Source organism: Chiloscyllium plagiosum, unplaced genomic scaffold (genome assembly GCF_037043375.1).
Source record: "Chiloscyllium plagiosum isolate Xiang-an unplaced genomic scaffold, Cpla_swu_hap1 HiC_scaffold_4, whole genome shotgun sequence".
NCBI classification, from domain to species: domain Eukaryota; kingdom Metazoa; phylum Chordata; class Chondrichthyes; order Orectolobiformes; family Hemiscylliidae; genus Chiloscyllium; species Chiloscyllium plagiosum.
This window is the reverse complement of record NW_028270142.1, coordinates 141,024,396-141,038,008: the sequence shown is the minus strand read 5'-3', so window position 1 is coordinate 141,038,008 and position 13,613 is coordinate 141,024,396. Positions and strand designations below refer to the sequence as shown.

The following is a 13,613-nucleotide window of genomic DNA, read 5'->3' as shown; positions in this document are numbered from 1 at the left end:
TTAGCATGGGTAAATTATTGGTTAACAGAAGAGTGTGGGGATAAGGAGGTATTTTGAGGATGATGACCTGTAGGTATTAATTAAGGGCTACAATTATTTACTATACATACTGATAAAATGGCAGTTGCAGATAGTATAGGCAGATTAAGCAAGTGGGCAAAAGCTCGGCAGATCATCAATTTGAATCATAATTGATCATTTTTTTCAACTTCAACAATCTTGAATTTGAAGAACGAACTACAATGTATGGGAAAGAATTACAACATTTAAGATGTAGAGCCCAAACAAATTATGAAGTTGCCTTCAACTGACACACAAAGTTAGATACATTTTGGTGTCTAACATAGGAAGCCACATTTCATGTTTTTAGAGTTGGCTTGTAACAAGACGACAAATTATTTTTGTCCAGCACATTGACCAAAAACTAGTCCAATGGCTGCTCCACCACCACTTCTCACCAGCCCAACTAACCTTCTGTCCAGCTTAGCCCATGAAAATATTCCAGTTGATCTGAAGAGCTGGACTGATGGAGATTGTGAGAAGTCTGCTGTTTGCTTCCAGACTTTGGTGGGTGGAGGTTGCTGGCATTGAGGTAACTGCCTGTAAAAACATAACAGAGAGGAAAAGTGACAAGAACTAATCAACACAATCTTCACACACTTAAACAGGAAGTGCTAAAAAATACACAATTGAACAGAGAAAATATGTTACAAGCTAAAGAAATTCAACCAGCTAGAAATAATAAAAGCAGGAATAGATCAGTTAGTCCTTCCGCCATTTAATACAACCATAGCAGACCTGCTCCCAACTCCTCCTTCCTATAGGACTCTCAAATGCATTGTATCCTTTTTTAACCAAAACACTGTCAATTGCAGCTTGACTATATTTAATAACTGAAGAAGCCAGTTTTCTACAGGGTAACATTCCAAAGGCTCACAACCATTCAAGTGAACAAACCTATCAGTTTATACTCAAATGCCTTATTCTGAGATGGTTATCCACCTTCTACACTCACCAGCAAGGGAAAACGTCCCCTAAACATTTACCCTGTCAAGTCCCTTATGAGTTCTTGCTTCCATTACACCACCTCAAATTCCACCAAAATTCAGACTATGCAGACCTAGGCAACTCAATCTTGCATCAGAGAACAATCAATCATTTCGTCCCAGCCATTAACCTCATGAAATGTTCTGGGACTTGGGTTCAAATCCCACTATGTTAGAATTTGAAATCAATAACAATCTCAAATCAAGAGTCAGATGATGACCATGAAATCCAATTGCTGATGGTTGTAAAAACCCATCTCGTTCACGAATGTCTTATAGGGAAGGAAACTGCCATTCCTACCAGGGCTGGCCTACATGTGACTCCAGACCCACAGCAATGTAAAAAGGTGACTAAAACTATACTCTGCAGAGTTGTGGTCAAACCAAAACCTTATTCAATGAAGCAAGACTCCAGGCACTTCTACCCCTTTGTGATGTAACAAACTTCAAAACTGAAGGGCTAATAGGCACTTACTGGTGAGTATTTTTAGTATTTTCTGGTTTTATTTCAGATTTCCAATATTCGCTGTACCTTCCCTAAAAAAGTAGTGTGCTCTCAAAGCAAGTTTTCTGATTTATCATTAAATAGATAATTCACTGAAAATCTCTCAGACATCTATCCGCTACGGTGCCATGGTAAGCAATTCTCCAAAATAATACAAGGCTAAGCAAAATAAAAATGTTTAAAAGAGTTTGATTGCACATGTGAATATTTAACATATACACTGATATGCAATCAAAAATGGTATAAAGAGACTCATTAGATAGGCAGAGGTTGCTGACACCAGGTGCACCAATTGCATGCATGCAGGCCACCAGAGTCACACACAAGAGAGTACAAGTCCAAAAGTCTCATGAGAGTATACCACCCATGCTTCAGAAAATGCAGTCCATTCTATAAGATATCTAGAAAAGCAGATGTTCTTACCTGCTATCTGCATCCCAGGACTGTAGTCCATTCCATCTTGTGTAGGAGATGATCGTACAGTGCTGAGATTATATACAACACCAAGAATGTGCAACTCTCCTGTCTGATGAGGAAGCAGTTTTAATCTTGCCTAAGTCACAAAAACACAAGTTTTCAAAAATATTATTTACAAGATTATTATACACTGAAAACATTTTCAAAGATTGACAAAAATACCAGCATACAGTGCCAAGCTTAAACAACATTTATAAAATACTAGATTTGTGAAAAGTGTTTTTACTGGAGATCAACAAGTGCCCTGGTTTAAAATGAATGTATTCATCAAAATTATTTTAAAACCAGCGTTTTGAGTAATATTGCTTGACTGATAATGTATCATGTAAAAACAATGGCTACAGATGTTGGAAACCAGATTCTGGATTAGTGGTGCTGGAAAAGCACAGCAGTTCAGGCAGCATCCGAGGAGCAGTAAAATCGACATTCCGGGCAAAAGCCCTTCATCAGGAATACAGGCGGAGTGCCTGAAGGCTGGAGAGATAAATGAGGGGAGGGTAATGTATTATGTACAATTACTCAATTTGACAGCCAATGATTGTGGTGATATTGTTGTGGTTCTGTTCGCCGAGCTGGGAATGTGTTGCAGACGTTTCGTCCCCTGTCTCGGTGACATCCTCAGTGCTTGGGGTCCTCCCGTGAAGCACTTCTGTGATCTTTCCTCCGGCATTTATAGTGGTTTGAATCTGCCACTTCCAGTTGTCAGTTCCAGCTGTCCGCTGCAGTGGCCAGTATATTGGGTCCAGATCGATGTGCTTGTTGATTGAATCTGTGGATGAGTGCCATGCTTCTAGGAATTCCCTGGCTGTTCTCTGTTTGGCTTGTCCCAGTGTAGTGTTGTCCCAGTCAAATTCATGTTGCTTGTCATCCGCCTGTGTGGCTACTAAGGAGAGCTGGTCGTGTCGTTTCATGGCTAGTTGGTGTTCATGGATGCGGATCGTTAGGTGTCCTCCTGTTTGTTTTAAGTGTGTTGTGCAGTCCTTGCATGGGATTTTGTATACTACATTGGTTTTGCTCATGCTGGGTATCGGGTCCCTTGTCCTGGTGAGTTGCTATTGGTTTGTGTGCTGTTATGAGTCCTAGTGGTCGTAGTAGTCTGGCTGTCAGTTCAGTAATGTTCTTGATGTATGGTAAAGTGGCTAGTCCTTTGGGTTGTGGCATGTCCTCGTTCCGTTGTCTTTCCCTTAGGCATCTGTTGATCAAATTGTGAGGGTATCAGTTTTTGGCGAATATATTGTATCGGTGTTCTTCTTCCTCTTTTTGCAGTTCTGGTGTGCTGCGGTGTGTTGTGGCCCTTTTGAACAGTGTCTTGATGCAACTTCTTTCGTGGGTGTTGGTGGTTGCTTTCGTAGTTCAGGACTTGGTCTGTGTGTGTGGCTTTCCTGTATACCTTTGTGGTGAATTCTCCGTTTGGTGTTCTCTGTACCATCACGTCTAGGAATGGGAGTTGGTTATCCTTTTCTTGCTCTCTAATGAATCAGATTCCTGAGAGTGTGGCGTTGATGATCCGGTGTGTGTTCTCTATTTGTGTGTTTTTAATTATTACAAAGGTGTCGTCCACATACCTGACCCAGAGTTTGGGTTGAATTTGCGGTAAGACTGTTTGTTCTAATCTTTGCAGGACACTTGCAGGCTCCCAGGCACTGAGGATGTCACCTAGACAAGGGACGAAACGTCTGCAACACAAATTCCCAGCTCAGCGAACAGAACCACAACAATGAGCACCCGAGGTACAAATCTTTGCATAAACTTTGAATTGTGGTGATATTCCTATCATCAGTCAGAAGGTTCAGTGTTCAAGATCCCCCAAGAGGCCAAGCTGAGGATGCTCTGGATTAAGGCATCATTGTCAAATAAGACATTAAAGCCAAGTCCACATCTGACCCTTCATCAGGCATTTATCTGATGAGATGACCAGGGCTGAGAATTAAATATCCAAAGTTAGGCATTCTATAGAAAGTGCAGAAGGGAGAGGAATGTCTTATTGGCAGGAAACAAAAACAAATCAAAAAGCAAGAAATGATAGAGTTGGAATATGTAGAATCTTTGTGGGTAGAAGTGAGTAGCCACAAAAGGAAAAAAAGTCCCTGGTGGGAATTATGTACAGGCGTCCCAGCAGTAGCATGGGTTAAGAAAATAAATCATGAAATAGAAAAAGTATGCAAAAGACAAAGCAATAGATAGGTTATTGATTAGACGAGATTCCCTACAGTATGGGAAGAGGCCCTTTGGTCCAACAAGACCACACCGACCCTCTGAATAGTAACCCACCCGGACCCAATCCCCCACCCTATATTTACCCCTGATTAATGCATCCGATACTATGGGCAATTTAGCATGGCCAATTCACCTGAACTGCACAACGTTTGGATTGAGGGGGGAAACTGGAGCAACCGGAGGAAACCCACGCAGACACGGGGAGAATGTCTGCGTGGAGTTTGCACAGTCACCTAAGGGGGGAATTGAACCCAGATCCCTGGCGCTGTGAGGCAGCAGTGCTAACCAGAGCCACTGTACCACGTGCAGTATGGGGATAAAGAGCGACAGGGAGAAGACAGGAGAATGGGGTTGAGAAACATATCAGCCATGTTCAAATGGTGAAGTAGACCTAAATGGCTGAATGGCCTAATTCTGCTTCCTATAATCTAATGGATCAGAGGGAAGTTAATGTAAGTCCACTACATAAAGAACAAGAAAACTACAGACAGTCGGTTAGTCAGCCTGGCATCAGTAGTGAGGAAAAATCTAGAGTCTACTATTAAGGTTTCAGTAACAGAGCACTCTGAAAAGAGGGACAGGGTAGGGTGTGGATTCATGAAGAGGAAAAGGAAATCATGCTTGACAAGTTACTGTAATTTTGTGAGGATGTTAACTAGTAGAGTTAAGGAAGGAGCCAGTGGATGTGGTTTACTTGAACTTTGAGAAGGCTTTCAATGAGGTTCCATATGAGAGACTGTGTAAAATTAGAGATATGGAACAATGTACTGATACGAATAGAGAACTGGATCGAACAGGGGAAAAAAGGTCTTTCTGTATCGCAGACAGTAACTACTAGGGCATCGCATGGACCAGTGCTTGGACCTCAGTTATTCACAATGTTAATAATTCAGATGAGGGAACTAAACATAACACCACCAAGTTTACAGATGACAAAACTGGGTGGAAGGGTGAACTGAGAGAAGGATGCAAAGATGCTTCAGTGTGATTTGGAAAAAAGTGACGAGGCAAATAAATATAAGGCAGGGTGAAGCAGATGGATAAATGTTAAGGTTATCCATTTTGGTAGCAAAATGGATAATTTTGCTTGGTAATTATTATATGAATGGTAATAGATTCAACAAAAAAGTGGTGCAGTGAGACCTAGGTATCACTGACAGCAAGCATACAGGTGCTGCAGGCAGTGAAGGGGGCAACGCTATGTTGAACTTCAAAGCAAGTGGAGTAAGCAAGGTTTGCTGCAATGGTATAGGATCTTGATGAGACTACCCCTGGAGTACTGTGTGCAGTTTTGACCTCCTTATCAGGATAGGAGTTCTGGCTATGGAAGGAGTGCATCAAGGATTCACCAAAGGGATTGCTAAGATGACGGGACTGAAATATGAAGAGAGACTGGATCAGTTAGGACAGCATTCACTCAAAAGTTAAAAAGAATGAGAGGTGAGAGCATAGAAAGGGTAAAGAGAAGAAGGATGTTTCCAATGACTGGAGAATCCAGAACCAGGGGTCACAGTATAAGGATACAGGGTGGGGCCTTTTGGGTCTGAGACAAGGAGAAATTTCTTCACCCAGACAGTTGTGAGCCTGTGCTTTCTCTTCCACAGAAAACAGTTGAGGCAGCACGATGGTTCAGTGGTTAGCACTGCTGCCTCAACACCAGGGACTCCGGTTCAATTCCTCCTTCTGGTGACCGTGCAACCTCCACACAGACAGACAGTATCCCTGTGTGTGTGGGGGCTTCCTTCCACAGTCCAAAGATGCTGGAGCTAGATGGACTGGCCATGCTAAATTGACCAGTGTCCATAGTGTGGTGTGGACCTAATGGGCTGAATTGCCCATTTCAACAATGGAGGGATTCTCTGGTTCTTGGCCAAAACATGTAATACTTTCAAGGAGGAGTTAGATATAGTTCTTTTGGCTGAAGGATCAAAGGGGAGAAGTGAGGAACAGGGTAGTCAGATGATCAGCCATAAACAATCATATTGAATGGCAGAGCAAGCTCGAAGGACTGAATGACCTACTCCTTGCCCTATTTTCTAATTTTCTTTCAGGAAGCCATTGTTCTGCAACAGTTTGGTCTGCCGACCTTTCGATCTAATTCATCCAGGACAGATCCACTCATTGTGATGAATTTGTCTCACCTCTAATAAAGTATTTAGGCTAAATTAGCATTAATTTTATCTTAACCAGGTTGGAACAATCCAAAGCACCTACCCTGCTTCAAAACTGTAGCTCTCCTTCCTGATTATGAACTCAAGCTGAATATTCTTGTTCCATCCAAGCATGCCCTGATAAATGCATCTTGAACATTTTTAAACGCAATTTAAACCATGTTCTAATTACTCAAGATATCACAGACAAAATCTTTTTTGATTGCATGCTGAACTGTGAAGCAGCAGCCACTGAATGGCATGTTTAAACTGTCAGGGAGCGAACTACACAATGTTGACTGAACCATGATCATTTGTTACACTAAGCATGATTTTTGTTCATCAGTACTTCGTAATTGAATTGCTCACTTTTCAACAATGTCAAAAAACGAGCAGTTTGGATTTAAAGTGCATTTGGAAGTCCACTCAACATTGCATGCAAAGGATAAGCCAAGTGCATGTCCTGCTTCAATCCTTGTTCTGTGTTGAATGAGATGATCTCAGCCTCTGCAGTTAGGGGATATGACAACTGGCAGACAGGAGCATATTTACATCTGCATTCCCATTTATGGAAATGCTATTGTGGATCAGGTTGTGTTACTCCTTATGGAATTATTAAAATACAAAAAAAAAGAAGAGAGATACCCAGAGAAGCAAATGGAACACATGCAGCTGTTCAACAAGTTCATGCCTGCTAGGCAGTGGGGGAAGAACTTAAGATGAAAATCACGATTTGCAAAATAAGATGAAGGTCACATTCAGTTTCAAGATAAATCTCACACTCACCACTTTAGTCTCTTCACCATTTATTTGAAATTCACTTATCACGTCTGTGGCAATACTGGAGGATGTCTGTAATCATGAAAATTGCAGATTTTATTTCATAAATATTGCATATTTCTTATGACAGGTAGTTTTCATCCTCCAAATATAGAAGAATTCAAAAGGAAAGATTTGCATTAAGCCACAACCGTAGTTGAAAACAGGCATGTTATTCCTATTCCAACTTAATAGCTATGTTACGGATGCATAAGATGCATGAAAGGTCATGCTCAAACAAAAATAGCACTACAAGTCGATAACCGATTGTCCACGAGAGATATGTCGGTAAAGTATGGAGCTGGAAAAAGCAGTGGGTCAAGCAGCAGAGCAGTTACTGTTTCAGGTTGGGACCTTTCATCAGGACTTCAGAAAGTCTGACTTTCCAGCATCTGCAATCCTCACTATCCACAAGAGTGATGTGCCAACTACTGCTGGGGAAATATTATTTAAATTATCAAAACTTGCAGAGATGAACAGCAACTACAGGTGGACAAAATTTAAAACAAGAAATACATGTAAGGAAGAAGATTCTGTGAAAAAAGGCTTTTGTGGTTAAAAAGGACTGAAAAAGTAACTCCATTCCCTGGAAATCACTCAAGTATGGAAAAATACTTTCCTAAACAGACCCCATTAAATTTAAAAAATCAAGTAACTTAAACACAAATGTTTTATGTATATGACATTAAACAATGCATCAATACAAGAACAGTCAATATCATTTCATTACTCAATGGCACCTTAAACAAGACAAGAACAGATATGATCGTACAGTCCACACTGTACGATGTCCTAGACCAGGCTGCATTAGAGGAACTAGATTCCTTTCAATAAAAATACAAAAAGATCATATTGAAATATGGAACTCCTACTGGGCATGAATACAGATGATCAGAGGATACTTCTCATGCTTGATAGAGTTCTAAAAACTTTGGATACAATGCTGCACCCTTATCCTGAGATTAAGCAGTCAGATGCGAAGAAACCCTCTCACTCAAGGTCTGAGAGTGATTAGAATTCCCCACCTCAACTCAATAGTAAAATGAAAACCCTGTCCCATTCTTGAGGAGTGGCGCTCCTCAAACTAAGCAGTCAAGTAGGAGGAGGAGAAAGGAATATGGGCAACACACCACAATGTGGTACAGCAGATACTTATTGTAAGGCATCAGCTAAGTCACTTAAAAGGTGCAAGCTGATTTAAAAATCTGAGATATGGCCAGTGAGAATGATCAATTTATCAAGCTAATCCAACAGTCATCAAGCCATCCACATACATAAGTCACAAGCAGAAAGAAAAGCTAGATATATTCAAGAAATACTTCCTTACCTTGAGGTGACCATCTTTTTCGTTGCTAATTGACTCCCTTGCCTCTTCTTCTGGACTTTTATTAAAATCTCTAAAATTAAACTTCCACAACAACGAGAGATCTTTTAACAGTAGAGGTACCTTCAACGGATTTTTGAAGACAACTTCAACTGTGACTGGTTCTACATGAAAAAATAAAAGCACATTAAGAATGACAAAAAAAATTGCACTATGGAAGATTATCAAATGGAACCACTTGTCCAAGGTTCTATCAAGTGAGTGTGAATGATGGGCTAAAGAAACCAATAAACCCTAATTAATGCAAGGAGAAATTAGAGTTTAAGAAATTCCATTTCTGTCAATACTGACAGGAAACTTTGAGGCTTTGGCTCAGACAGTCTACAGCTTGAGACTGCATTTCTAAAACGAGCATCAAGAAAGGGCGATAAACACCTGGAAGGAGAATGCCCTCCTATATCAAGAAAATACAGAATCTTGGTCAAAAACAAACTGCAGTGCATTCTCTGACCTCACATTAAAAACACTTTGCAACAATGCTTACGCTTCAGTGTAACAGAGTAAACTTAGCGGGCAATGTACACAGGAATATGGCACAAACCGTAATGAAATAAATAAGCCAATAATTCATATTTAATCATGTTTCAGGATAAAAGTTGGCAAGGGCACAAATACATTCCAGATCTCCAACAAATACTGCCAACGCATTAAGATAATAGATAGGGTCAAGTTAATTGAAATAAGTGAACAGGATTATGTCCAGTAGGTTTTAATTTAGGATCTACTAGCTAGAAAAGTTTAAATCTTGCATTAATTGGTCAAAAATTTACATTCAACACATAAGCGTCCTTCTAGAAGAATTAATTGAGATTGATTTACCTTCCACAACAGTCACAGGAAATCGCAGGTTGTCTGTCTGGTTGTTCAGGCAGTACTGAGTTGGCTGAAAATTCAGTGGTATTGCTCCTTTATTCACCACAGCTACTACTTGCTCCTCAAGCTCTTTCCATTGCTGAGAGGCTTCACGCTCATATTCCTGATCTAAACTGACATGGGTGGCCGCTTGCTTTTCTCCTATTAGAAATAAGTTAAATATGCAATTAATTAATTAATAGGATTCCTTTGTGGAGCAGTAAATTCACTGCTATGGAAAAAAGGAAATGATAAACAAGGGCAAAATCTCCTTGAAACACACTTACATAATTTGCCGCCCACTTTGATCTATGTGTTAAATTAAAAAAAAGTAGGTGTCGTAATATGGCTTCAATTTTGTCTCGAGCTACAACTCCCAAAAATTAATGAGAGAATTTGTAATCGTCTTAAAAAAAAAATCCCTCCTTCCCCATTTCAATTTTTTTGCCATTGCCTCAGTGAAAAATGGTACAAGATAGATTTGGAGGACTCGCAGGTGAATGGGGGATGCTATGTTCCTCCAAATTACAGTTAATAGCTTCATTACGGAACAAACAAGTTGACCAAAGTGAGACACTATTCAGAATAATGCTACCCACTTGAGGTTAAAAAAATCACAACAGGTTATAGCCAAAAGGTTTATTTGGAAGCACTTAAGGGGCACCATATCAATAAACATTTACTCCTTCCACCACCAACACTCTGTACCAATCTGTACTATCTATAAGATGCACTGCAAAGTTTCACAAGATTCCTTAGACAGCACCTTCCAAATCCATGGCCACTACTATCTAAAAGGACAGCAGCAAATACGTGGGACCACCACCCCTCCAAGTCCCCCATCCTGCCTTGAAAATGTATCACTGTTTCTTCAGTGTTATGAGTCAAAATCCTGGCCCTCCCTAACAGCATTGTGGGTCACCAACAGCACATGGACTGCAGTGGTTCAAGGCAGCAACCCACCAACTTCACAAGGGCACCTAGACACAGGCAATAAAAGCAGGTGTCGAACATGGGTCAAGTGTGAAGGAGGAAAAACAATCTCTACGTAAATAAAAGTTAAACACAATTTGATTAGACTTATCAAGATGGCTGTGTTACTGAACTAGTAAATCAGAGACAAAGTTTTTTAATACTGAGAAGACAAGTTCAAATCCAAGTACTCAATTCAAATTCAGAAGTTTTTAAAAGAGTAAATAAAAAGTTGGTTACCACTAAAATGTGACCAAAAAGCTATTGGATTGTCAGTAAAAGTCATCTAGTTCACTCGAGGTCTCTGGAGAAGGAAAGCTACTGATCAACCTCTTTCATCAGGCCAAAATATAACGTGCTCACAGCAGAGTGGCTGCTTTTCACTGCCTCAAAACGATCCAGCATACAAGTTACATAAATTCAGGACTGCAAGATAGGTAAAATAAAATAATCTACCACTCTGAATTCCAGAATGAATCAAAGGAAATCCTGCTTGTCTTGTTGGAAGGATGTTAATGCGTTGGAAGGAGTTCCAAAAGGTTTACTAGACTAACACCAGGAATGAATAGATTGCTAATATGAGATACTAGACAGGTTAGGCTTGAATGGTCTGGCCCTTAAAGTCAGAGATTATTCAACTGAAACAGAAGATCCTGAGGAAACTTGACCAGCTAGATATAGAAACGACGCTTCCTCTTGCAGGAGAATCTAGAACTAAAATGGTCGTGGTGTTGGGGGAGGCATTCATGACAGAGATGAGAAAACAAAATTCCTCTCAGATGGTTGAGTGCCTTTGGAATTCACTTCCTCAAAAAGGCAGCATTTGCAGAATCTCCAAGTAATTTTAAGGCAATGATGGACAGTCTTGATTACCAAGGAGATGAAAGATTATAGAGTGTATGCAGGAACGTAGATTAAAATCAGATCAGCCACGATCTTATCAAATGATGGAACAGGCTCAAAGGACAGAGGAGCTTATTCTTCTATTTTGTTCATACGTTTGCATCTTTTATCCCTATTTAAAAAAGACAAACTAACAAATAAACAACTAACCTTCAGAAGGTCGCCTGTCATGTCCAAAAAATACCCGAGTTGCTGAGCTTTTAATACAGGGTAAAGGAAGCTGGGGTAAAGGACCATCAGGTGACAACTGATTCACACTCTAAAACGTAAAGAGAAAAAAATTCAGTCTGATGAAATCTATTAAAAGTAACTCAAGTTTCAGAAACTTTAATACTGCTTAGCAATTTGTTCACTTCTCTAGGCCCACCATACTTGACTATTTTTATACCATTAACTTTTATTCTTCTCATTATTCAATTTATTACAGTAAGTAGCCTTCAAAAGTGCCTCAGAGGCTGCAGAACACTTGGATGCCCTGAGGCTAACAAACAACCTAGCTGCAAGTTATTTCTTTTGCATTCACTCCATGCAACAGTAGAGAACACTTCAGCAACGCACATTATTTTTCTTAAAAGTTCAAAGGTTCAGTACATCATCAGTTAGCCAAATCAATTGCTAAAATGAAAGGAATGTGCTACAATGAGAGATTGAACAGAATACACGTACGAACTCTAAGAACAGTGATCTCATTGAAACACAGGTACTGAAGAGAATGTCAGGAGAACAGACGCTGAGGTACTGTTTTCTGGAGAACAACTTTGGGTGAAGGAGTCACTCACTTTGGTCTGAGATGAAGAGTAATGTCTTCCCATAAAGGCACTAAAATGATTGAGATTGCTAGATTTTTGCACTCTGAAGAATAACTTTCTTAGGAAATAAAAACATAGTTCTATAAAAGACATATCCTTCAGAGATACTTAACATCCCAAGTTATAAGGCTTTTTAGTGGAAGCAGAATGGGCAAAGGAAATGGTGTAGCAATCTTGGTCAAAGATAGAATCATAGTTCTTGAATGAGATGCATTAGAACACAATTAGAATCCATTGGAGGTGCAAAACAAAAAATAGCAGTGACCTGGTTAGGTATTTATTACAGATCCCCAAAATAATGGGAAGGAAATAGAAGAGAGCATTTCTAGGCAGATTATGGAAATCTGCGGGACAAGTAGAATTGAGATGGTTGACAATTTCAATTCCCCTTGGGCTGACTGGGGAAAAAAAAGTGTGGGGCAGGGAAGAGGAAAACTTTGTACAAAGCATGTAGGGGAACTTTCTGGAACAGTACATTTCCAGTCCTACTAGAGGATCTGGTGCTGGATCTGATCCTGGGAAATGGGGCAGGCCCAGTGGAAAACAGAATGAGGGAGAATTTGGGAAATTGTGATCATAATTCCTCAGAAGGGAGGATCACCATACCCAAAATGTTAACTGATTTCTCTTCACAGATGTTGCCCAGACCTGCTGAGCTTTTCCAGCAATTTTTTTGTTGTTGACTTAACAGTATCCACAGTTCTTTTGGGTTTTCATTTAGTACTAATTGAGCACTTTGATTCTGTCTTCAACTTAATAAAAAATAGTAGCAATGGCCCAGTTGAAAACATGGGTGTTGAGCAACTGAGTAGTATAGTGAGAGATAAAGGAGATGCTCAAAAGTCTGGCAGGACTCCAGGTGGAGAAGTTGCCAACCCCAGATAGCAACCTATCTGGGAATACATCCTGAGGAGTAAGGGAGCAAATCACAGCTGTTGAGAGAAATTTTCCAGGTCTCTCTGAAGACAGGATCTGAAAACTGCATGCAACACTCCAGGTGCAGTGTCACTAATGCTTTGTTCAATTGCAGCAAAACTTCCTAACTTTTATACTCTATTCTTTTCACAATAAATGCCAAATTTCCATGGCTATTGGAAATCCAAATCCCTGCACGTTTTTTTCTTCATCCACTCTGCTTGTTACATCTGCAAAAGAATTCAAAACTTGACAGACACGAATACCATTGGACAAATCCTTGCTGTCACTGACAAATTTATGACTTTATCCAACTGCCATTTCCTTAAGAGATGCGAGCATTCCCCTAAAGGCAGATGCTAGTCTAACTGGCCTATGCTTCTCACTTCCTATCTCCCTTCTTCCCCTGAATAATAATGTTAAATGCAGAGTTTTCTAAACTACTGGGATCTTTCCAGTATCTCAGAAATTTGGAAGATTTTAACCAGTGCATCCAAAAATCTCTGCAGTACTTCCTTTCAGACCCACCATGTCGGCCAGCAGATTCAGGGACTTCAGTCCTCA

At 40.1% G+C, this 13,613-nt stretch overlaps 1 protein-coding gene across 2 annotated transcripts in view; it reads right to left on the bottom strand.

Moving 5' to 3' along the window:
- trappc8 (trafficking protein particle complex subunit 8) overlaps positions 1 to 13,613 on the bottom strand; it is a 148,333-nt gene that overhangs the window by 34,606 nt on the left and 100,114 nt on the right. For both annotated transcript variants that reach the window (XM_043687639.2, XM_043687640.2), the window contains 6 exons: positions 11,476 to 11,584; positions 9,418 to 9,612; positions 8,542 to 8,702; positions 7,182 to 7,247; positions 1,975 to 2,104; positions 472 to 600 (listed from right to left, as the gene is read on the bottom strand). In XM_043687639.2, coding sequence (XP_043543574.1) covers positions 472 to 600; positions 1,975 to 2,104; positions 7,182 to 7,247; positions 8,542 to 8,702; positions 9,418 to 9,612; positions 11,476 to 11,584 — 790 coding nt within the window. The remainder of the gene's footprint in view (positions 1 to 471; positions 601 to 1,974; positions 2,105 to 7,181; positions 7,248 to 8,541; positions 8,703 to 9,417; positions 9,613 to 11,475; positions 11,585 to 13,613) is intronic.